General features: G+C 49.2%; 1 protein-coding gene and 1 long non-coding RNA gene across 2 annotated transcripts in view; one reads left to right on the forward strand and one right to left on the reverse strand.

The window, feature by feature from the left end:
* The window catches only part of CASQ1 (calsequestrin 1), a 49,608-nt gene extending 45,614 nt beyond the window's left edge, over positions 1 to 3,994 (forward strand). Inside the window, exon 11 of the mRNA XM_083167483.1 lies at positions 2,675 to 3,994. Coding sequence (XP_083023609.1) covers positions 2,675 to 2,926 — 252 coding nt within the window. The 3' untranslated portion in view covers positions 2,927 to 3,994. The remainder of the gene's footprint in view (positions 1 to 2,674) is intronic.
* LOC146050463 (uncharacterized) overlaps positions 1 to 10,756 on the reverse strand; it is a 59,190-nt gene extending 48,434 nt beyond the window's left edge. Inside the window, exon 1 of the long non-coding RNA XR_014466316.1 lies at positions 10,683 to 10,756. This is a non-coding gene — a long non-coding RNA (uncharacterized LOC146050463). The remainder of the gene's footprint in view (positions 1 to 10,682) is intronic.
* Between the last annotated feature and the right edge of the window lie 15,858 nt (positions 10,757 to 26,614).

The following is a 26,614-nucleotide window of genomic DNA, read 5'->3' on the forward strand; positions in this document are numbered from 1 at the left end:
TGCTGGTGTGATTACAGGCATTGTGGGTGATTATAGGCACTGTACTAGTCCCTGGCTCTGGGCAGCGGGTAATTACAGGCACTGTGCTAGTCCCTGGCTCTGGGCAGCGGGTAATTCCAGGTACTGTGCTAGTTCCTGGCTCTGGGAAGTGTGTGATTACAGGTGCTGCGCTAGTCCCTGACTCTGGGCAGTGGGTGATTACAGGCGATGTGCTAGTTCCTGGCTCTGGGCAGTGGGTGATTATAGGCGCTATGCTAGTTCCTGCCTCTGGGCAGTGGGTAATTACAGGCACTGTGCTAGTTCCTGGCTCTAGGTAGGTGATGATTACAGCGCTGTGCTAGTTCCTGGCTCTGGGCAGTGGGTGATTACAGACACTGTGCTAGTCCCTGGCTGTGGGCAGTGGGTGATTACAGGCACTGTGCTAGTTCCTGGCTCTGGGTAGTGGGTGACTACAGGCGCTGTGCTAGTTCCTGGCTCTGGGCAGTTGGTGATTACAGACACTGTGCTAGTCCCTGGCTGTGGGCAGTGGGTGATTACAGGCACTGTGCTAGTTCCTGGCTCTGGGTAGTGGGTGACTACAGGCGCTGTGCTAGTTCCTGGCTCTGGGCAGTTTGTGATTCAGGTGCTGTTCTAGTTCCTGACTCTGGGCAGTGGGTGATTACAGGCGCTGTGCTAGTTCCTGACTGGGTAGTGGGTGATTACAGGCACTGTGCTACGTCCTGGCTCTGGGCAGTTGGTGATTACAGGCTCTGTGCTTGTTCCTGGCTCTGGGCAGTGGGTGATTACAGGCGCTGTGCTTGTTCTTGGCTCTGGGCAGTTGGTGATTACAGGCGCTGTGCTTGTTCCTGGTTCTGGGCAGTTGGTGATTACAGCGCTGTGCTAGTTCCTGGCTCTGGGCAGTTGGTGATTACAGACTCTGTGCTAGTTCCTGGCTCTGGGCAGTTGGTGATTACAGACTCTGTGCTAGTTCCTGGCTCTGGGCAGTTGGTGATTACAGACTCTGTGCTAGTTCCTGGCTCTGGGCAGTTGGTGATTACAGACTCTGTGCTAGTTCCTGGCTCTGGGCAGTGGGTGATTACAGGCGCTGTGCTTGTTCTTGGCTCTGGGCAGTTGGTGATTACAGGCGCTGTGCTTGTTCCTGGTTCTGGGCAGTTAGTGAATACAGGCGCTGTGCTAGTTCCTGGCTCTGGGCAGTTGGTGATTACAGACTCTGTGCTACCTCCTGGCTCTGGGCAGGTGATGATTACAGACTAACTACTCATTCATTACAACCCTTGAAAAGCTCACATAAAATGATGTAATTTCCACCATTTTATACCATTCTACCACATAGTTTCAGATTAATACAAATGGACGGCCATATTCCAATGATGGCCCTAGCTTTTTCTTTCAGAGGAATCTTGTTGATACAGTTCCAACCATACGTCAGGAAGCAATAGCGCATTCCATTCACAGATGGCTTCATTTGAGGTGACCATCAGATTAAAGTCTCCCTCATCTGCCCTACTTCACACTCCAGTACGGACGTCTAATGTACTAGCTGGTCCATGACTCACCAGTGCGGACATTCTGCCTGCACACGTGTCCTCATTCAGCAGTCCCTCCAACCTTGCTCTTTATAATGGTGATGACAATGAAAGAGCCAGCGTCATCCATGTCTCTTGTTCTTTCATTCTCATCGCCATTTGCTCAGCAGAGCTTTAAATCTGATGCACCTCAGGCTTCGTGCATTTAGAAGTCATCTGATGAAAGCATCTTCACTCCCCTTTTGTCCACCCTGCCTTCATCGCCTCCATTGCAGCCGCTCTATTATCCTCAATCCAACGCGGTGCCCTTTTCTTTGGGATATAATTGTTGCTCTCTCCAGCCGCCTCTCCGCCACATGCGGCTTCTGCTCATGATCTGATGACAAAGCATCTGAACAATAAACCCGCAGTCGTACAGTTATCTCTTCACGCTCATCCTGTGATTTCAGAAAGTAAATGTTGAATATGAAGACGCGATATACGGTTGTGGCGTTGGTGCACGAAAAACGTGTTGTTAGATCAGAGTAAGCCCCAATCCGATGTCGCAGGGCCCTTTCACGTTATTTGTGCATCTTGTAGCCATTTAATTAGGCCCAATATTACTAATTGTTATTATTATTAATGGTGTAAGCCTGAAAATGTGACTTGTATGTCAAAATTTGAAACGCGATGGAGAAATGCGCGGGTTGGGTGAAAATGGCAAAATTATCTGGGATTTTTTTCCCCGGAAAGTTACAAAATAATCTTCACATCTATAAATAAGAGAGTCCTGCAGTGCTACTGGTGCAGGTGTCTCCTCATATCCCTAGCTTCTATATCCCATAAGGTGCTAGACGCAAGGCCTGACTGATACGCCTCAGAAGTCAGTGAAACACCCCTCGCAGTGGTGGCAGCTGCATTGTAGATTTACAAATGTCGCACATCACATTTATCTGTGTAATACTGTACAGACGCTACCAGTTGTTTTATTTGTGCGAACAATACGCGCATTTTGAGTGAGAAAAAACGTTCTGCGCAGCCTAGTTGGAGTCTGGTGCCCTCAGTGCTTGGTGCAGCTGTAGCCACAGTGTATGAGGACGCATATGTATAGAAATAGGCACTTTACATTAGTTTGGAAAATGACGGAACCTGGTTGTTTCTTCCATCAGGCTGATAGTGTTTGGATGGACATGGACGATGAAGAGGACTTGCCTTCAGTGGATGAATTGGAAGACTGGATTGAAGATGTTTTGGATGGAGATATCAACACAGAGGATGACGATGATGACGACGATGATGACGATGATGATGATGACGATGATGATGATGACGACGATGATGATGATGACGATGATGATGACGATGATGACGACGATGACGACGATGATGATGACGATGACGACGATGATGACGATGACTAAACAGTCATTGATTAAGTCGTTAGCATCTAACTAGATTATATATATACGTTATTCACACGTCAAGAAAATCTGACTTTAGTAACAACATATTTTTATATGAATTCTTGAAAGCTAATTTCCTTAAATTGATCCCAATAGAATTAACACCGACTTCCAATCTTGAAAACCGTACACTACAAGAACGTGCTTAGGAGCCGTCGCTGAGGATGAATGGCATCTGCGCCGGATGCGTTCCATAACCCACCTGGGCCACCCAGGGAAGTCCATTCTAGTCTCCCGCAATCTAATTGCGTTGTCTTATTTCCATAAGCAGACTTGCACACACATATGCAACAGCGCTCGGCTCAAGCAAGCGGTAATACACACAAAGTCATAAAAACTCATTTTGAACAAAAAAAAATTTATTTTTTTTCAAGACCGAAAAAAACGAACATCTGGTTATTTATTGAGTAGGGCTGCAAATTAACCAAGTTCTTTCCTACTTCAATGAATAACCATTAAGGAGGCATGAGGCCTCTGTGTAACATCCGATCCCATATCCCAATGTCCGACACACACATTGAACACAGGCTGACAATTTTGCGAGTACATTTTTTGACTTTTCACCGAGTCTATGATATTTTTTTTACTGCTAACAAATTGCACAGAACACCCAGAACATTGGAATCCCACCCATTTCAGTGTCAGCTGTATCATTAGCATATAATATGCAGGTAAGGTAGCACTGTGCAGCGGTATGTTAACCCTTCCCAACCAAAGCCACACAAGAACAGCCGTAATATTGTTTGAGATGTAATTCCGCCTTTCCCGTGTAAATTCCTTTACCTCCGCTATAGATACCAATTAGGACATTTGACTTTTGCACAAAAAAAAAAAAATCATTTTTGGACACTTGGATCTTTGCACAAGACAATATTTCTGAGAAACCAGAAAAAAAGAAAAAACGTTTCCCGAGAATCCAATATATCAAATCGTATATCACTGGCAAGGTCTTAAATGGTTCTCTACTGTGACTATTGTGGGGTGAGAAAAACATGCAAAAAAAAGTCTCACAATTTTGAATGGTAAAGAAAGAAAATTCGACAACACCCAACCTTTGCACGTGTGTTTCTTGTGTGTGGTATTCGTTCCTGTGCTCATATTGACGTCAGATTCGAGGATATAAACATGACAACTGCGAGTGTTTAGGCACAATTACAGGAAGTAAGGGAGTAGAGTCAGGGACATGCCAGCCAGCACAGATGGTAACCACTTACACCAGTATCTGCAATTTCTCTAATTCACTACAGGTTTAATATCCCTTATCCAAAACGCTCGGGACCAGAAGCATTTTTGATAACGGATTATTTCATATTTCGGAATATGTTTATATTTCAATAATGTATCTTGCATTTATGTTGTATAAACATAACAACCACATGAAATACACACAAATATATCTTATTTGTGCATTAAACAAGGTTTGTGTACAATCTCAGGCACTGAATTTGAATGCTAAGCAATCCTTTTCTTGCACATATTTAGTGCGAGTTATATATCAGTAGTGCCAGTTACATACCATGTCCTCAGTGGTGCCATTTACATATCATGTCCTTAGTAGTGCCAGTTACATACCATGTCCCCAGTAGTGCCAGTTACATATCATGTCCCCAGTAGTGCCAGTTACATATCATGTCCCCAGTAGTGCCAGTTACATATCAGGTCCTCAGTAGTGCCAGTTACATACCATGTCCTCAGTGGTGCCATTTACATATCATGTCCATAGTAGTGCCAGTTACATATCATGTCCTCAGTGGTGCCAGTTACATATCATGTCCCCAGTAGTGCCAGTTACATACCATGTCCCCAGTTGTGTTAGCCACATATCATGTCCCCAGTATTGTCAGTCACATATCATGTCCCCAGTATCATATACACAGTAGTGCCAGTTACAGATCATGTCCCCAGTAGTGCCAGTTACATATCATGTCCCCAGTAGTGCCAGTTACATATCACGTCCCTAATAGTGCCAGTTACATACCATGTCCCCAGTTGTGTTAGTCACATATCATGTCCCCAGTAGTACCAGTTACATATCATGTCCCCAGTATCATATACACAGTAGTGCCAGTTACATATCATGTCCCCAGTAGTGCCAGTTACATATCATGTCCCCAGTAGTACCAGTTACATATCATGTCCCCAGTATCATATACACAGTAGTGCCAGTTACATATCATGTCCCCAGTAGTGCCAGTTACATATCATGTCCCCAGTATCATATACACAGTAGTGCCAGTTACATATCATGTCCCCAGTAGTACCAGTTACATATCATGTCCCCAGTAATGCCAGTTACATATCATGTCCCCAGTATCATATACACAGTAGTGCCAGTTACATATCATGTCCCCAGTAGTGCCAGTTACATATCATGTCCCCAGTATCATATACACAGTAGTGCCAGTTACATATCATGTCCCCAGTAGTGCCAGTTACAGATCATGTCCCCATGTACATTCTGGACACTATGGCTTTCAGATTCATCTGGATAACGGATATCTGGATAAGGATTACTCAACCTATAATAGTAAAGCTAAATAGCCAGTCTAACTTAAAGGGGACGGGGATTGTGCCTCAAGGAATAAAGGGAGTGTGGAATTAGGGGGTTATTCAGACCTGATTTCTGTTGTGCGCATTATCACAAGTCGATCATCTCTGAATCAGGCACTTAAAAAGAAGGTGCAGGGAATTCAAAAGCTTAGATACCAGTTATTGAAAATGGATGAAATATGAGACAGAACGTCATATACGGACGGGGAGCCGCATTGCAATATGCGATCATATGGAATGCCAGGGTTCTGCACATGCGTGGTCAGCGCTGGCCATGCTGCGCAGAGGCCACTTCTGCGGAGGGTTCAGTGGAAACCCACTGCCCAGTGGCATAAGTTTTTCCCAGTTGACCAGACGCAAGATAGGTATTGGTCATAGGTGTTACACTTGCCAAAATGTATGTTTAGGATAGAGTGTGACGTCTAAGGTCCTGCTAGGAGGGGGAGTCAGCCACAGAAGCGATATTGACGGCTGATTCAAACTCGCTGGGGAGGAGAGGTGACCCCTTGGGAGCAGGAGCCCGGTGGCAGATAACTCCAATGCCTCCTAGAGTTCTGCCTCTGCCCAGCCGGCGGTGCAGTGAGTAGCTCATAGTCTACAATAGGCCTTCACCATTTACAGATGGCGGTAGCTCCGGGGACCCATATCTGGATGCTTTCCATTCTGGATATTGGTAAATATGGCAGCATCGTATCCCCCATAGAAACCTATGGGGGAGGCAGGACTGGAGGGATCGCAGCAGATTCCTGCTGTCGTCCCTTCTACTTACAATTGGGGATACTTAATATTGCGGCTAACCTATTGGCTTAGCTGCAGATATTGAATGATAAATGGGCCTCTACGGCTTTACTGTCAGGGATACATAACAACGGGGTGGTCAGCGATGTGGCAAACAGAATGGGCCGAGAGCGTTATGTCCCCATTTTTTTAAGGCATGATGGGTGCAGGGTCTACGTCCTTGTACGCCAACTTCCTAGACCCCGGCGTCCAATTCCTGTATCTACAAACCGTGAATCATGAGCGATGGTCACCATTTTCAGTTCATGTAAAGCAGCCCCCCCCCCCTCCCCCCCCCCATGTGCCAATCAGTCTGGCAGCTCCCACCAAGTCATAAGCAAATACAGGAATAAGGGGCAACCTGCTCGGACACACCAATATACACACATGGTCATAAACCCAGGGTTGCCGACTTTTAAAAGCTCCTCTCCGGGAGAAGCCCGGAGAGGAAACTTTCAGCAGGAGTTCGGGGGGCGGGGCTTAAACGTTACATCATTAAGCCCCGTCCCTATGAAGGAAAGTTACTCAATTTGCCTATCTCCTTGGATGGGGTGGGGCTAAATGACGTGATTATGACACTTTAGCCCCGCCCCCTCCCGGAGATCTGCAGAGATAAGGTCATTTAAACGCCGTGGTATGGGGGGGGGGGGGATCCGCAATCAGGGGGGGAGTGGGGGTCCCCCAGAATCCGGGAGGGTTGCCCACCTTTCCGGGGGGCCGGGAGGGTGACCCGATTTTCGGGACCCTCACGGCCATTCCGGGAGGGTAGGAAACCCTGCATAAACCCCAAACGTCACCATATGGCCCTTATTCAGATCTGATCGCAGTACACATTTGGGCAAATCAGTTCAAAATGGGCAAAACCATGTGCACCGCAGGTGGGGCAGATGTAACATGTATAGAGAGTTAGATTTGAGTGGGGTGTATTGAAACTGAAATCTAAATTGCAGCCAGTATTTACCTTGCACAGAAACAAAATAACTCACTGTTACATCTGCCCCACCTGCAGTGCAGCATGCTTTTGCCCATTTTGAGAACAAATTTGTACCTCGATCAGATCTGAATAAGGGCCTATTTGTAATATATTTTCCTTATAAATATGAAATGTTTTAATAGGGTGTAAAAACTGAAGGAATAGGAGGAGAAATACTGCATGAAAAACTGGAAAAAATTATGGTAAATGTCAAGGTGACCAGCCTTTAGTGGAACTACAAGTCTCAGCATGCCCTGCACCTCTGTAGAGAAACAGGATGCTTCAGGTCCACCATGATAATGATTCCCCTCAGTGCACTGCTCAGGTAGGGGTTAACCCAGACGCCAGTCTATCTGTAAACAACACAGAGAATAATTACCCATAATATATACTTGTGAGTCTAGTGCTTATACTATAATTATATATCTCCCCGTGGCTGCGGTAGTTGTCTGCACAGCTATTATGTGTGAGAGGAAAGACTACGCACGTGATGGGACCTGCGCCTCAGGATGCAGTTACACATCCTCATAGGCCAAGTCATAACCACAGAATATTGTTACACAGGAGCCACAACGCATGGTCACCCATAGCAACCTATAGCGTCTTCACAGCAAAATGGTGTAAGTAAGGCAAAGCGTATAATCTTCCTGTATCAGCTGACAGGATTCCCATGTGCACTTAACAAATATACAAACCAGTAGGATTCAGAGACCTTGGTTACATATATTTGCAAATACATGGGTAAGCCCACAAGGGCCCACTACGTCAAGGCTTCTCTGGGTATTGGAACGCCCCAATTTATAACCAGGGCGATGAACCGCCTCTATTGAATATTAGGCACAGCCCGCACTGTGACGGTCTTACCGCCCCTCCTATGGCATGGCGAGGACACTTCAAGGAAGTCACCAGCCGTGCTGGCAGAGGGTGGCAATACCGCACAGTGACCACTTGTACCTCAAAATTGACCGCTGGTCGAGAGTGCCTTCCCGCCACTTTTTTATTAATTCTGTCAAGCCGACTAAGGTGAAGGCCGAAAGGCCAGGTAGCAGTTGAAAAGAGCAAAGGAGAAAGGGTGGGAATCAGAGGAAGAGGAAGCAGCATCATCTGACTCCCCTTTATATCCCCCTGCATAAGCTACCACCCCTTTTCTACCTAATTGGCTGATCTAACTATCAATCACCTGAACTGTTAGGTAATGAACTGTTCACACAACTTTATTAGGCCCTAAACAAAATTCACAGGCTCTTAAATGCCCTCATGCCTATACAGCCCTCGCTTAATCTAAGTGTTAGTAATTGTAAAGAGGCCATAGCTATGTACAAAAAAAGTGATACAAAATTGATGAATGGAATAAGAACAGGGGCGGATTGGGGACTAAAAGTGGCCCTGGAAAATTTCTGGAAGTGGCCTCATGTGGGCTGCACCAAATTTTGTTTTAAAAAAATGGGCAGAGCCAACATAACAGAAGGCGGGATTACTGCATCACCAATAGGATAAATGAAGTGTGACAAATGATTCTCCAACTTTTCCTGTATGCAGAGGTGTCAGAACATTGTTTGGTTGAGGGACAAGGTCAAATTTTAGTTTGGTGTCCCTAGCTTCTGGTCCAACTTGGACCTGTAGGGAACTCTATAGAGTAGCTTCAAGTGAGTGGCCCCTTGTGCACATTATGCCAGGTAGAACCACTTATACACATTTTGCTAGGTAGAGCTCATTGCACACATTATGCCAGGTAGAGACGCTTATACACATTATCCCACACAGTAGAGAAACTTATACACATTACATCACACAGGAGATACATATTACGCTACAGTAGAGCCACATATACATGTTATGCCATGGTAGAGCTGCTTATACACAAACCACAAAATGGTAGTGCCCCGTATACATGTTAAACCACAGTACCGGCGCTATTACCCATTTCACCACAGTACCGGCGCTATTACCCATTTCACCACAGTACAGTACTGGTGCAAAAAAATGTATATTTTTTTGCATCAGTTCCCAAGTGCCACTGCTTTGGCCAGGGTCTGGAGTATACCTACACACAGAAAAATGTAGGGATTTCCTAACATAAAATCAGGTTCAGATTCTTTTTATACATAGGGCGGTATTCAATGTGAATACCTGCGAGGTGCAGCGAATCCTTTTTTGGATTCCGGTATTCTCCGGTATTCAACGAGTCAGGGGCAGCGAGCCCCTGACTGGCGAATATGAGCTCCTGCGGCGATTGCCGCAGGGAGCCTGAGGACGGTGCCAGGCAGAGAGATGGTAGTCTCTCTGCCTAGCCCAGACCTTTGTGGGGGGTTAGGTGGGCTCCCCGGGTGCCAGGCAGCACAGGCTGCCCCCCCGGGGTCGCCAGCAGGGGAGCGTATATTCACTACACACGATCGTAATGATCGTGCAGTGAATATATGAATATGTAATGAGCGGCTCGGCTCCGGCGCCCCCTGCTGGCTGCTGTGTAAAAAAAAAAAAAAAAAAATATTATTTTTAAAATTAAATATATATTCATGTGCTTACAGCACATGAATAAAAATAGCATGCCCCTCCTCAGAATAAAATTCCTGATTTTTTTACACCAAATGTAAAAAACAAAACACTTTATTTTAAAAGTTCACATTCCACTTCTCCATAAAAAGATAGCGATTGCTACTCGGTGAATCATGGCGAAAAAAACCTTGAAATGTATTCGCCATGTGGTCATTGAATAGGGTGATTCACCGTTTTTGTCAGAAATTCGCCAAACAGCACAAATTCGCCATAAAAACCTGGCGAATCAGGCTCATTGAATACCGCCCATAGTATAAAGAAACCATATTATGTTTCCCAACTTGTGTTCCCTACCTCCCGTGTCCATCATCCTCTTCCCCATACATTATCTGTTTTATATACATTATATACATACCCCACATTATATACACACCCCACTCCCCCACATTATATACACTTACCCATATTATATACACACCCCACTCCCCCACATTATATACACACCCACTCCCCCACATTATATACACACCCCCACATTATATACACACCCCACATTATATACACACCCCACATTATATACACCCCCCACTCCTCCACATTATATACACACCCCCACATTATATACACACCCCACAGTATATACACACCCCACATTATATACACCCCCCACTCCTCCACATTATATACACACCCCCACATTATATACACCCCCAACATTATATACACCCCCCACATTATATACACCCCCACATTATATACACCCCCCACATTATATACACATCCAACATTATATACACCCCCCACATTATATACACCACCCCACATTATATACACCACCCCACATTATATACACCCCCACATTATATAAACCCCCACATCATATACACACCCCACTCCCCCAGTATACACAGCACTCACCTGGCTGTGTTGCTCCAGCCTGGAAGATGCAGGGACCAGGCAGTATGGGGGGGGGGGGGGGGGGGGCAGCTCACCGCATGCTCAGAGTCAGAAGCAGCCATGAAGAGCAGGGAGAGCTGGCCTCACGGAGCTCAGTCAGTGTGGTGGGCGGGACTAGCCTCCACAGGCTCAGAAGCAGGAAGAGCAGGGAGAGCTGGCCTCACGAAGCTCAGTCAGTGTGGTGGGCGGGGCCAGCCTCCACAGGCTCAGAAGCAGGAAGAGCAGGGAGAGCTGGCCTCACGGAGCTCAGTCAGTGTGGTGGGCGGGGCCAGCCTCCACAGACTCAGAAGCAGGAAGAGCAGGGAGAGCTGGCATCACGGAGCTCAGTCAGTGTGGTGGGCGGGGCCAGCCTCCACAGACTCAGAAGCAGGAAGAGCAGGGAGAGCTGGCCTCACGGAGCTCAGTCAGTGAGTGTGGTGGGCTCCGCCAGCCTCCGGGAAGAAGCAGACCTCTGGCTGTCAGCTCTCTCCTCTCTGCTCCTTCCGATGCTCAGTCTCACACAGTGACTTCCTGTCAAAAACAAAACACCCTAATATATGCTCTGCTGGTGCAATTCCTGGTGACACACAAACACTGCTGCGGGATTCAGGAGCAGGCCAGGTGATGGGGGCTACTGTTTTGCCACAGAGGCCCAGAGTTTTAAGCGGGCAAGGTGCCAAGAGGGCATTCCATAAGTGTGGCACATTAAAAACAGATCTTACCTGTCATAATGTTCTGCTCCCCTCTAGCAGTGCCTCAATAGTACCCAATGATTTTTAGCTGCTGCCAATTGGTACCCCTCTCTCTTTAGACATGTACAGCCAATGAGAGATGGAAGCTGCATATTTAAATCTCTGGAAGGGCGGCACTGGCATCATACTTGCCTACTTTTGAAAAACAGTTTCAGGGAGATTCCAGGTGCTGCGTGCCCCCGACCTAGTGCTACATCACCCACAGCATACTTACCATCAGGACACTGGATGTTGATATTCTGGCCCGGTTTCATTGCTGGTTTCTGGATTCCGGCCCTGGTATTCAGGCTGCCAGTCAGGATTCCAGAGCTGGGATTTTGACAGCTTCCCCACACAGCCCCATATTACATTATACACAGCCCCCATATTACACATCAGTATACATAGCCCCATATACATTGCACATAGCCACCGTTTCTCATATTACACCCAGTAAACAGCACCAGAGTCCACTATAACTGCACACAGCCCCCCCTCCACATATTCCACCCAGTATACATAGCACCATACTACAATATACACAGCCCCTTCATATTACACCCATTTTACATATATAGCACCATTATACATCATACACAGCTCCCCCTCCCCCTTATTACACCTGGTATACATCACCCACCCACCCCCCCCCCCCCCCCCCCACCCCCACCCCCACCCCAACACCAAGTACACACAGCATCACTATAACAAAATATACATTGCACTCCCCACTTATATCACATTACACACAGCCTTCAATCCCCTGTACATACAGCACTCACCCATCTTTGTTGATGATCCTTCCTGGGAAGTGCAGGTAGCAGGCCTGGGAGTGTGGTGGTGGAGGGAGGCAGCCTCAGCAAGCTGGAAGAGCAGTTCTGAGCTGGACAGGAAGGCTGGGGGGAGGCAGTCTCAGCAGGCAGGAAGAGCAGGGCTGGGCTGCTGCACGGAGCCCACTATCAGTGTGGTGGGGGCAGGCAGCCTCAGCAGGAAGAGCAGGGCTGGTTGGGCTGCTGCACGGAGCCCACTCTGTCAGTGTGGTGGGCGGGGCCAGGCTCAGCAGGAAGAGCAGGGCTGGTTGGGCTGCTGCACGGAGCCCACTCTGGGCGGTATTCAATGAGCCTGATTCGCCATGTTTTTATGGCGAATTTGTGCTGTTTGGCAAATTTCTGACTAAAACGGTGAATCGCCCTATTCAATGACCACATGGCGAATACATTTGAAGGTTTTTTTCGCCATGATTCACCGAGTAGCAATCGCTATCTTTTTATGGAGAAGTGGAATGTGAACTTTTAAAATAAAGTGTTTTGTTTTTTTACATTTGGTGTCTAAAAATCAGGAATTTTATTCTGAGGAGGGGTATGCTATTTTTATTCATGTGCTGTAAGCACCTGAATATATATTTAATTTAAAAAAAATATATATATATATTTTTTTTTTTTTTACACAGCAGCCAGCAGGGGGCGCCGGAGCCGAGCCGCTCATTACATATTCATATATTCACTGCACCCGATCGTTACGATCGGGTATAGTGAATATAGGTCCCCTGCTGGCACCCCCGGGGGGCAGGCTGTGCTGCCTGGCACCCGGGGAGCCCACCTAACCCCCACAAACGTTCAGGGGCAGGCAGAGAGACTTCCATCTCTCTGTCTGGCACCGTCCTCAGGCTCCCTGCGGCAATCGCCGCAGGAGCTCATATTCGCCAGTCAGGGGCAGCGAGCCCCTGACACGTTGAATACCGGAGCCCGCCGGCTCCGGAACGTGGCGAATGTGCAGCGAATCCTAAAAAGGATTCGCTGCACCTCGCAGGTATTCTCATTGAATACCGCCCAATGTCAGTGTGGTGGGCGGGGCCAGGCTCATCAGGAAGAGCAGGGCTGGTTGGGCTGCTGCACGGAGCCCACTCTGTCAGTGTGGTGGGCGGGGCCAGGCTCACTGAAGGGAGCTCCCGGCAGCAGGCTCCTCACATTCACAATAATGCCCGGAAGGAGCCTCTCAGTACGCACAGTGACGGTCACCGCTACCCACATAACCCTGCGGTGGCCGGCTGTGCTGTACACCTGCAAGCCCCGCATCTGTCCGGACACACGCATGCTCAATATGGACTTCATAGCAGGGACCCTAAAAACCGGGAGAATGGGTAAGCTTTGCGGGGCAGCGGGAGGCTCAGGTAAAAGTCGGGGTAGGCAAGCCTGAGCTAAATCAACAGGACTTCAGAAAGGTCAGAGGACACAGCTTCTGATTGGCAAGGGGTGGAGCTGAACTCGATCCAAGGGGCGGAGCTTCACAGACACAGCTGGGGGGGCGCTGACTCAGTGTGTGAGTAGAGGGGTATGAAGCCGAACTTATCACTAATTTAATCACTATCTGTGGATAAAGCTTTAGCTGAGCCCCGGGTGTATGTGGATGGATGGGTGAGTCAGTCAGTGCTGAAGAGTGAAGAAGAGGGCGGAGCTTACCTTGGGCCAGGGACAGAGATTGGTGTATTGCATCGGAGTGGCTGCTTCAGGCTTGGACTACACAGCGGCATACCGTCCAGGGGTAGAGCTAATCATTATACGGTGGAGCAGTTTACTAGGAGGAGTTGCGCTGCTGCTGCCTGTCATACAGTATGACAGGCACAGGCTAAGGCAGCCAGCAGCGCCCCTGACCCTCTGTTGCGCCTCTGCTCTTATGTTTATCTTTGCAGCTTTCGGTCTCACATGCGGCCGGCCTCCCGGGAAAGTTCCCAGTGATTTAAATGGCCAATCCGCTCCTGAATGTGGGCTCTTCGGGTGGGTTATTTTGCCGCGAGTAGCTCACACCCCAAAAAAGGTTGGAGACCACTGAACTAAAATCTCCCTGGCACTCATTTTTAAAAGTAGGCAAGTATGGTGTGACATTGTGCCCAGGGCCATCTTATTATTATTGTAGTTCCTGGGCAAAGCGATTCACTGGGAATGGTTCTTAAAACAAATCATAGCATGCCCCTCCTGCACTTCTGAACCCTCTCTCCACTTGCTTCCATGCAATGAATGGCTGCCAGCACTCTTATTGGTGGATAGCTCCAGCCATCCACCAATCAGTATGCTGACAGACATTCACTGTCTAGCTGTTGGCTGGGAAGCAGGAAGAGAATGTTGCACTCTTATTGGTGGATAGCTCCAGACATCCACCAATCATCATGCTGACAGACATTCACTGTCTAGCTGTTGGCTAGGAAGCAGGAAGAGAATGATGCACTCTTAATGGTGGATAGCTCCAGACATCCACCAATCAGTATGCTGACAGACATTCACTGTCTGGCTGTTGGCTGGGAAGCAGGAAGAGAATGCTGCACTCTTATTGGTGGATAGCTCCAGCCATCCACCAATTATCATGCTGACAGACATTCACTGTCTGGCTGTTGGCTGGGAAGCAGGAAGAGAATGTTGCACTCTTATTGGTGGATAGCTCCAGCCATCCACCAATCAGTATGCTGACAGACATTCTCTTCCTGCTGGGAAGCAGGAAGAGAATGCTGACTGGCCGCTCTGATCCAAGGGCACTGCACCCCAAACCCATGTTACCCAATTTACTAGCATAGAGCCACATTATAATGACACTTAATTATACCTAAACTAAGAGCAGCCTGCCTGGAGCAACCCCATAATGCTCCATACGGCATATGAGGACCAGCACCTCCTCCCATTGCTGGCTCCCCATGCCTCTTACAACAGACATCGGTAGTGATATCGGTCAGGTGCCCATCAATGCACCACTGAGTAACATGCACTGCCTACATTCCTTTCATCAAGGGGGCCTGGGCCTAGAGACACGTTATATATAAGCTATGCAAAGAAACACAGTCCCCAATTATAGCCAGCCCTCGGCCTTGTGGTTTAAGCTACATCATCTTTTTGTCCCACATGTCAACATTGTCGACATGGACACCGTCAAAGTGTACCATGTCCCCTCACATGGCTCGCTGCCCTCCCTCCACGCCCTAGTGGGTGGTAAGGTATGAAATATTGCCTGTCGGCACGTGTCGGCTCAAGGAAAACATGAAAAACTTATTTTGACTGTCCACTTTCCCATTGCCGACCTAATGCTTGTGTCGCCCTACCAACCCTGTGGACCTTAGCCACGCTGACCTACTGTATCTCATGTGTTGACTTAAGCCCTTTTGGCCTTCAGTGGTCGACTCAATGCATGTCAACCTAAATAGGGTCAAGTTAGGAACCGTATTCCCCTCAAAAATGTGACTTTCGCATGAGGGGCTGGAAGGTGGGTATTGGGGGCAGATTGGGGATACCCGCTCTTATATTGATTGCATCTAACATTGCCGACCCGGGAGGAGGGATGCTTCACGGCAAGGGGGCGTGGCCTATTGTCACAAGGCCACTCCCCCATTTTCGCTGCTGTGGGGGCATAGCTAGCGGCTCTAGGTGGGAGCTGCTGGTTATGTCCCCGGACAGTTGGGAGGTATGAACATGTGTCAGGAGTGTTTGACATGTGTCAAATCTCCGGACCCTGGAATTATGGGAAAACTGGGTACTTATGTAGTATCTGGGCGCCCGATTTTGTGATTGTATGCCTTACCTTAAGCGATTCGATGCGATTTTTCCAACCCGATTTTAAAATCGGGCGCCCAGATACTACATAAGTACCGAAAACTGACATTTGGGGATCTCAATTTTGTGCTGCTGACCCCCAGATGAGTGCGGCCCCTCTTATTCTGCACCCCCTGCTCTCACTGTCAGAGCTGTGCCTGTATAAACCAATATAACGAACGTCCCATGCACCCAGAGAGGTCAGCTTACATGGCACCTCACATGTACAGGTTACATGGCACCTCACATGCACCCAGAGAGGTCAGCTTACACGGCACCTCACATGTACAGCTTACACGGCACCTCACATGTACAGCTTACACGGCACCTCACATGTACAGGTTACATGGCACCTCACATGCACCCAGAGAGGTCAGCTTACACGGCACCTCACATGTACAGCTTACACGGCACCTCACATGTACAGGTTACACGGCACCTCACATGCACCCAGAGAGGTCAGCTTACACGGCACCTCACATGTACAGCTTACACGGCACCTCACATGTACAGGTTACACGGCACCTCACATGCACCCAGAGAGGTCAGCTTACACGGCACCTCACATGTACAGGTTACACGGCACCTCACATGCACCCAGAGAGGTCAGCTTACACGGCACCTCACATGTACAGCTTACACGGCACCTCACATGTACAGGTTACACGGCACCTCACATGCACCCAGAGAGGTCAGCTTACACGGCACCTCACATGTACAGGTTACACGGCACCTCACATGCACCCAGAGAGGTCAGCTTACACGGCACCTCACATGTACCGGTTACATGGCACCTCACATGCACCCAGAGAGGTCAGCTTACACGGCACCTCACATGTACAGGTTACATGGCACCTCACATGTACCCAGAGAGGTCAGCTTACACGGCACCTCACATGTACAGGTTACACGGCACCTCACATGCACCCAGAGAGGTCAGCTTACACGGCACCTCACATGTACAGGTTACACGGCACCTCACATGCACCCAGAGAGGTCAGCTTACACGGCACCTCACATGTACAGGTTACACGGCACCTCACATGTACCCAGAGAGGTCAGCCTACACGGCACCTCACATGTACAGCTTACACGGCACCTCACATGTACAGGTTACATGGCACCTCACATGCACCCAGAGAGGTCAGCTTACACGGCACCTCACATGTACAGGTTACACGGCACCTCACATGCACCCAGAGAGGTCAGCTTACACGGCACCTCACATGTACAGCTTACACGGCACCTCACATGTACAGGTTACACGGCACCTCACATGCACCCAGAGAGGTCAGCTTACACGGCACCTCACATGTACAGGTTACACGGCACCTCACATGCACCCAGAGAGGTCAGCTTACACGGCACCTCACATGTACCGGTTACATGGCACCTCACATGCACCCAGAGAGGTCAGCTTACACGGCACCTCACATGTACAGGTTACATGGCACCTCACATGTACCCAGAGAGGTCAGCTTACACGGCACCTCACATGTACAGGTTACACGGCACCTCACATGCACCCAGAGAGGTCAGCTTACACGGCACCTCACATGTACAGGTTACACGGCACCTCACATGCACCCAGAGAGGTCAGCTTACACGGCACCTCACATGTACAGGTTACACGGCACCTCACATGTACCCAGAGAGGTCAGCCTACACGGCACCTCACATGTACAGCTTACACGGCACCTCACATGTACAGGTTACATGGCACCTCACATGCACCCAGAGAGGTCAGCTTACACGGCACCTCACATGTACAGGTTACACGGCACCTCACATGCACCCAGAGAGGTCAGCTTACACGGCACCTCACATGTACAGCTTACACGGCACCTCACATGTACAGGTTACACGGCACCTCACATGCACCCAGAGAGGTCAGCTTACACGGCACCTCACATGTACAGCTTACACGGCACCTCACATGCACCCAGAGAGGTCAGCTTACACGGCACCTCACATGTACCGGTTACATGGCACCTCACATGCACCCAGAGAGGTCAGCTTACACGGCACCTCACATGTACAGGTTACACGGCACCTCACATGTACCCAGAGAGGTCAGCTTACACGGCACCTCACATGTACAGGTTACACGGCACCTCACATGCACCCAGAGAGGTCAGCTTACACGGCACCTCACATGCACCCAGAGAGGTCAGCTTACACGGCACCTCACATGTACAGGTTACACGGCACCTCATATGTACCCAGAGAGGTCAGCCTACACGGCACCTCACATGTACAGCTTACACTGCACCTCACATGTACAGGTTACATGGCACCTCACATGCACCCAGAGAGGTCAGCTTACACGGCACCTCACATGTACAGGTTACATGGCACCTCACATGTACAGGTTACATGGCACTTCACATGCACCCAGAGAGGTCAGCTTACACGGCACCTCACATGTACAGGTTACATGGCACCTCACATGTACAGCTTACACGGCACCTCACATGTACAGGTTACATGGCACCTCACATGCACCCAGAGAGGTCAGCTTACACGGCACCTCACATGTACAGGTTACATGGCACCTCACATGTACAGGTTACATGGCACCTCACATGTACAGGTTACATGGCACCTCACATGCACCCAGAGAGGTCAGCTTACACGGCACCTCACATGTACAGGTCACACGCATCTGTTGTCCATGGAAATGATCTGTAACTATGGTAACCCCGTAGACACGATGTCCGACAGTGGCCAGTGACGAAAGACGAGCCCATGGGGCTGCTAAACAAGAGCAGGACGCATGCAGGGATGTGGAAATTGGACCCCCGCAGCCGCACAGGACTCTCAGCAAACAATACACCAGACAGCGGCTCTGCTTCATTAACAATGACATGGGCATTTAATCCACCTGTGTCTGATGCCTGTTATCTGCATGCAGGATTCTGTCTCAGGTATCTGATATGGCCCAGATGGAGTCCAGTAGGGACAAGGAAAACACTATGGGGGTTATTCTAGTTCATTCTTTCTGACAAAATCCTTCTTAGATGGACAAAACCATGTGCACTGCAGGGGGGCAGATGTAACATGTGCAGAGAGAATTAGATTTGGGTGAGTTATTTTGTTTCTGTGCAGGGAAAATACTGACTGCTTTATTTTACACTTCAATATAGATCTCACTTTGAAGAAAAAACCCACCCAAATCTAATTCTCTCTGCACATATGTAACTACATAAAAGCTATATATATATATATATATATAAGCAAAACAGGAAACAGTGACTTAGGGTGTGTACACACTTGTACAATTTAGACTATCTGCATCCAATTTAGACTATATAGTGCAGATACATTTAGGTGATACTTAGTATTTGCGGCTAAACCCAGAAAACGTGTGTTTTGGGGGATTTAGCCGCAAATATTGCTTGATAAATGGGCCCCTAAATGTTGGTGCAGTCCCTGGAATTCAGGAGCACCAGCAGCCCAATCATACACAAGCAGCCTATCACAGTACTAGGTCCCCTGCCTGCTGCATAAGGGTTAATGGCAGGGCCTGCAGCCAGCGAGGGGATTAGCGAGCAGCGGACGGATCTATAGATTAGAGTCCTGTCCGTCCATTAGATGTTATAAATAAAATATTGAGTCAGAACGCAGAACCACGTTATACCGGCCTGCAGATCAATGCCAGGCACATTACAGGACAGGGCCTCCACTGAGCCATGAGCCATGGAGACCGTAGTAAGGAGGATGGCACAGCCATTATCAGGTGCAGGCTCAGTGTACAGGGGACAATTCAGGCCTGCTCGCTAGGCTGCGTGCTTTCGGAGCCCAGCAGGAAGGTTAATGCTGCCCCACCGAAGGCACCCCCCCCTTTGCTGGCCAAATCCCTTTGCAGGGCTGCGAACAGATGTGTACGGGTACGCCCATGAAATGCTGGGGGTCCACCCTGGAATGCCCCCTGCCTATTATCAGAAGGTGCACGGAGCCAGGCCCTGCACTCCGCACACGTGCAGACGCACGCCATCGCCGGAGGGTGCAAATTCAGCTCTGAATCGATCCCACACTCTGGAGCCTCCTTTAGATATGGCAGCAGGTATAAGGGTGCTGCTGTCAACCAACTTGCACTGGTTGCTATGGGAAACGTCAACTTTTTTCATTTTAGTAGCTTTAGTAAAATTACCCCCCAGTGTGCAGCTGGTGCGAGTACTGATGCTCATTACAACAAATCAATGGACGCCCCAGGGGCGAAATGTAATACGCACCTGTGACTTTTCGTCAAATTTTTTTGGTTAAAAACTAATTTGCATGGTTTCCGAAAATCGCACATTTCATAAGGCGGGAATTACGGTAGAAATCACACTTTCTGCCGCAAAATTCGCACATTTTATTCTAGTGTAAGAGCTAAAAAGAAAAAAAATGGCCCCCTCCTGAGCCCCTGACTCTTGGACCAGTCCTGGTTCCAAAAATACAGAGAACCCCCAGTTTTTTTGTCCCCCATATTTTTGAGCCCGGGGCTGGTTAAGCTCAGGAGGGGGGAGCCCCGCAATTTTTTTTTATTTTTTTTTTACTAAATACTGCACTTTTATGTCTAAAAAAAAAATCACACATTATAATTACTAAAAATCGCACATGTCTAAAAATCGCCCATTATAATTGCTAAAAATCGCACCCTATTACATTTGTAATTTTTTTTTTTTAAATGTGCGATTTAAAACATGACTAAAAATGGCACCCTATTACATCTCGCCCCTGGTTTCCAGCATAAACCCCACATTAAATTACGGGACCTGGCATTATAAAAAGGAAATAAATCAGGCTGGCCTCAACTCTGCAGCCATTGTACCTGCGACACAGAATCGTCCTTTATATCTTTCCACCTCCTGACGACTTGCGCTATTGTCTCCCGTATATGCATTTTAGCCCTGTCATTGTATCAGGACCACACAGATCCCAGTTGCCAGGCAACCTATACAACTGAAAGCGCTCCTTAGAAGATCCTGCTGGGTCCAAGATGTCACTGACCGGCTGATGTACTGTACATTATCTCATCAGAGGTTCCTATACCCGTTATATACCACTGTCTGCCCGCTCATTGGCACCAACTAGAACCAAAGTGCTCAAGAGCAACTAAACAGAGGTCCTGCTATACTGCAGCAGTACCGGATGATAGGTCAACAGCGTCTACGTGGACAGTCAACAGGTCACACCAAAAGGTTGACAGTGAAAAAAAGGTCCACACTGTCAAGTTCGTGCTGCACTAATTGGGGGTCAACGTGCTCAGGTATCGACACTGACACTTAAAACATTTGAAAATCTTTTTCTTTTGTCAACCTTTTGTCAGTGTTGACTTGGCACATGTCGACTTATTGACTCTCCAACATTTCATACCATCAAATTGGTACAAATTGGGAGGGGGCGTGGTCATTGGTAAAGGGGGTGTGGTCATGGGTAAAAGGGGTGTGGCCATGTTTTTCATACATCTGTGGCGTGTCCGGGGCTGAGGGGAGAGGAGTACGGCGGAAGTGGGGACTGCAGGTGGTGGGGTGGGAGGGGAGGATGCAGCGGATTCGGTATGAAATCCCGACGGTCAAAATCCCGACAGGGTCAAAATCCCGAATTAGTCAAAATCCGGTACAGTTGGAGGGTATGTTGACTGTCTATCTAGACACTGCAGACCTTTTTAATCCGGAACCATTGCTGCGTATGTAGTGAAAGTTGCTTAAAGGTATATTGTAAGCAATAACTGAAAGTGACCTGAAGACGCATTTCTACTTTCATGCCCCTTTTGCACCCCCCCCCATGAATGTTTTTCAGGCCCTCGCTGTAGTTTGTCTCAGACCCACCCACGCTTGCTGATTGCAGAATTATAGTCTGTCCTCACATCCCACTCAGTAACACTACCTGGACCAACCAGAGACCGACCGCCCGCAGCAATCTCACCGCGGGGGCCCACAAGGAACATTTAAAGTCATTTTTCCCCGTTGGCTAACATTTTTACAGAGCACTTCTGCAGCCGCAGTAGGAATGTCAGTGTAAAAATAGTCCTTCCGTCCTGTGCGAGATCCAGCTGTGCAAATCCTTACATGAAGTGTCCTCATGACACTATAGGCGCAGGTGCTGGAAAACATGGCAGGCGTCATGTGACAAGCCCAGGAAGTCTCATTGACTGGGCATCGCGTGATACTAACGAGGTGTTTCAGAGTTCTGATAATCAATGAGTGAGGATACAGGTACTAATGAGTAACTGGTCGCATAGGAGTCAGATCTACTTCATGGTCAGGTTAAGTATATGATTCAGATTAAGGGGGATATTCAATCTCCTGCCGTTATTCCCGATGGGAGAAATAGCGGAGGGGCCCTATTCAATGCTGTCTTCCCCGATAGCATTGAAGAGGGATCTTGGCAGAACGTGCCCCACTTCACAAGCAGTCGGGCTCGTTCTGCCGAGAATGGCCGGGATTTGTCAAGCTCCCAGTCGCAGCTCGACAATTTCCGTCTGCTTCTGGTGGCCACGCCCCCTTCTCGGCACTCGGCAAGTGGGACATTGAATCCGCAAAATCTGTGTCGAGCCAGCAGAGAAAATGGGACAGGGTCACGGCTGTCGGGCCAGCCATACAGTCGTGTCCCTACATTGAATACCCCCCTTAATAAGTGTCCTGATTCTTAGCATCGCTCTAGATACAGGGTAACGCCTACCATTCCGTATACTGCCATTATATGGTCTTATTCTCTAGGGTACTGGAATCTGCGCAAGGCCACTGTGAAATGGGCGTTTATGGGCAATCACTCTGCAGTGACCGTGCAGACTCCCAGAACTGTTCCGTGCTTGATGGTAGGGTGCAGTGAGATACTAGATGCTTAGTACGGCGGGGGGGGGGGGGGGGGGGGGGGGGGGGTGGGCGTGGTAGCTATACTGTTATGGGCTGCACACCGCACTGCTGCAGAGGCAGTGCAGTCAGCGGGGGGTCGGCACTAACCGCGCATGCGTAGACCCCCCGGCTTCCGGCTCAGCACATCGTAGGGACGGAGCCCTGTCTGTACAAGTGTGGGATGATACATCTCCGCATTAGGATCACCCTGGGCAGTAATATGCCACCCATTGTATTGTATTTATGTACATAAAAATAAGAATAAAACTATTTTCATTTTAACCCTTTCAGTGCACAGTGAATTTGTCAAAATGAGTGTGAAAATTACCAAGCAAATTCCTCATAATGACCGGTGATGTTACCTTATATACAGATGGAGTGCCTCTCATTTCAGCAGGTCCTGACGATTCTATCGCCAATCACCAGGACCCACAACCCTGTCGGTGCCCACAGCCCCCCCCGGCACCCTCCCCCCTAACCCTGCCCGTCTCCCTGAAGTGGAGACGGGCAAGGATTCCGCTCCCCTCCGCCGAGAGACTGGGATGCACGTGCGTGTGAGATGTCGCGCGTCCCCATCAGATGGAGCACCTCTCCGCCAGCTGGCGCTGAACAAGAGGTGCGCCATCAGTAGGAAATCATATCTTTTTTTACACAACATTTTTTATTTGAATTCTTATGACAAATGTGAGCGACGCCGGCAGCATTTCTAGCGGGTATTTTGCACATCTCTCACAGAGCTGTTGTCACTCAAAGGGATGTTTGAGTTCAGCTTCCACATGCAGGGCAGGGGTATTCAGCTTTAACCTCTTCCTTCCCACTCTGGTTCCTACACACTGTGCCACCTCTTACTCCCCACTCTCCTGGTTCCTACACACTGTGCCACCTCTTACTCCCCACTCTCCTGCTTCCTACACACTGTGCCACCTCTTCCATCCCACTCTCCTGGTTCCTACACACTGTGCCACCTCTTCCATCCCACTCTCCTGGTTCCTACACACTGTGCCACCTCTTCCATCCCACTCTCCTGGTTCCTACACACTGTGCCACCTCTTCCTTCCCACTCTCCTGCTTCCTATTCACTGTGCCAGCTCTTCCTTCCCACTCTCCTGGTTCCTACACACTGTGCCACCTCTTACTCCCCACTCTCCTGCTTCCTACACACTGTGCCACCTCTTCCATCCCACTCTCCTGGTTCCTACACACTGTGCCACCTCTTCCATCCCACTCTCCTGGTTCCTACACACTGTGCCACCTCTTCCATCCTACTCTCCTGGTTCCTACACACTGTGCCACCTCTTACTCCCCACTCTCCTGCTTCCTACTCACTGTGCCACCTCTTACTCCCCACTCTCCTGCTTCCTACTCACTGTGCCACCTCTTCCATCCCACTCTCCTGGTTCCTATTCACTGTGCCACCTCTTACTCCCCACTCTCCTGCTGCTGCTGCTTCTTCTTCTTCTTCTTCTTGCTACCTCTTCCTCCCTCCTGCCCTGTTTCCTATACACTGTGCCTCCCTTCCCCCCTATCATGCTTCCTAATCAATGTGCCACCTCTTCCTCCCCGTCCTGCTTCCTACTCACTCTGCCACCTCTTCCTCCCCGTCCTGCTTCCTACTCACTCTGCCACCTCTTCCTCCCTCGTCCTGCTTCCTAATCAATGTGCCACCTCTTCCTCCCCTTCCTGCTTCCTACTCACTCTGCCACCTCTTCCTCCCCGTCCTGCTTCCTACTCACTCTGCCACCTCTTCCTCCCCGTCCTGCTTCCTACTCACTCTGCCACCTCTTCCTCCCTCGTCCTGCTTCCTAATCAATGTGCCACCTCTTCCTCCCCTTCCTGCTTCCTACTCACTCTGCCACCTCTTCCTCCCTCGTCCTGCTTCCTAATCAATGTGCCACCTCTTCCTCCCCGTCCTGCTTCCTACTCACTCTGCCACCTCTTCCTCCCCGTCCTGCTTCCTACTCACTCTGCCACCTCTTCCTCCCCGTCCTGCTTCCTACTCACTCTGCCACCTCTTCCTCCCTTGTCCTGCTTCCTAATCAATGTGCCACCTCTTCCTCCCCTTCCTGCTTCCTACTCACTCTGCCACCTCTTCCTCCCTAGTCCTGCTTCCTAATCAATGTGCCACCTCTTCCTCCCCGTCCTGCTTCCTACTCACTCTGCCACCTCTTCCTCCCCGTCCTGCTTCCTACTCACTCTGCCACCTCTTCCTCCCTCGTCCTGCTTCCTAATCAATGTGCCACCTCTTCCTCCCCGTCCTGCTTCCTACTCACTCTGCCACCTCTTCCTCCCCGTCCTGCTTCCTACTCACTCTGCCACCTCTTCCTCCCACGTCCTGCTTCCTAATCAATGTGCCACCTCTTCCTCCCCGTCCTGCTTCCTACTCACTCTGCCACCTCTTCCTCCCCGTCCTGCTTCCTACTCACTCTGCCACCTCTTCCTCCCTCATCCTGCTTCCTACTCAATGTGCCACCTCTTCCTTCCCACTGCCCTGCTTCCTACTCACTCTGCCACCTCTTCCTCCCCGTCCTGCTTCCTACTCACTCTGCCACCTCTTCCTCCCTCGTCCTGCTTCCTACTCAATGTGCCACCTCTTCCTTCCCACTGCCCTGCTTCCTACTCACTCTGCCACCTCTTCCTCCCCGTCCTGCTTCCTACTCACTCTGCCACCTCTTCCTCCCTCGTCCTGCTTCCTACTCAATGTGCCACCTCTTCCTTCCCACTGCCCTGCTTCCTACTCACTGTGCCACGTCTTCCTCCCCGTCCTGCTTCCTACTCACTGTGCCACCTCTTCCTCCCTTGTCCTGCTTCCTACTCAATGTGCCACCTCTTCCTCCCCACTGCCCTGCTTCCTACTCACTGTGCCACCTCTTCCTCCCTCGTCCTGCTTCCTACTCACTGTGTCACCTCTTCCTCCCCCCATCCTGCTTCCTACTCACTGTGACACCTCTTCCTCCCCGTCCTGCTTCCTACTCACTCTGCCACCTCTTCCTCCCTCGTCCTGCTTCCTACTCACCGTGCCACCTCTTCCTCCCCGTCCTGCTTCCTACTCACTGTGTCACCTCTTCCTCCCCATCCTGCTTCCTACTCACTGTACCACCTCTTTCTCCCTCGTCCTGCTTCCTACTCACCGTGCCACCTCTTCCTCCCCATCCTGCTTCCTACTCACTGTGCCACCTCTTCCTCCCTCGTCCTGCTTCCTACTCAATGTGCTACCTCTTCCTCCCCACTGCCCTGCTTCCTACTCACTGTGCCACCTCTTCATGCTGTTATCCTGCTTTCTAGTCTGGAGGCAAAGTAGAGGTAGAATAGTGCGCTCAGTGCCGCACCTTGCAGCTGTACCAATTTAGCCGGTACAGTACCGTTTTTTTTTTTACTTTTTTTGTCTGTAAATCATTTTATGATATGCCTCTCAGATGTAGCAGTACACGCCCGCTGCACTTCTAGGTGCCACCTTTACCATCTCCTTGACATGCTTTTTCAAAAGTAGGCAGGTATGGTTAAATTGCAATTGTAATTTATTGCATAGCATTACAGTTATTATCATACATATTATGCTGAGTTAGAAGAAAATAAATAGTAAATAGTTGAAAACAAATAAATCCAATATTGCTAGCAGCAATGATATCATCAATACTTGCTAAATGTCCCCAAAGTATATAATTATATAACTTTATCCATAAATATCTTCCAACAAGCATTTAAGCATAGTCATGCCCATATATGGATCTAGACACGCCCTTTGGGTGGAGCATGACACGCCCCCCTCAATA

The sequence above is a fragment of the Crinia signifera genome, chromosome 12 (genome assembly GCF_055691185.1).
Source record: "Crinia signifera chromosome 12, ASM5569118v1, whole genome shotgun sequence".
NCBI classification, from domain to species: domain Eukaryota; kingdom Metazoa; phylum Chordata; class Amphibia; order Anura; family Myobatrachidae; genus Crinia; species Crinia signifera.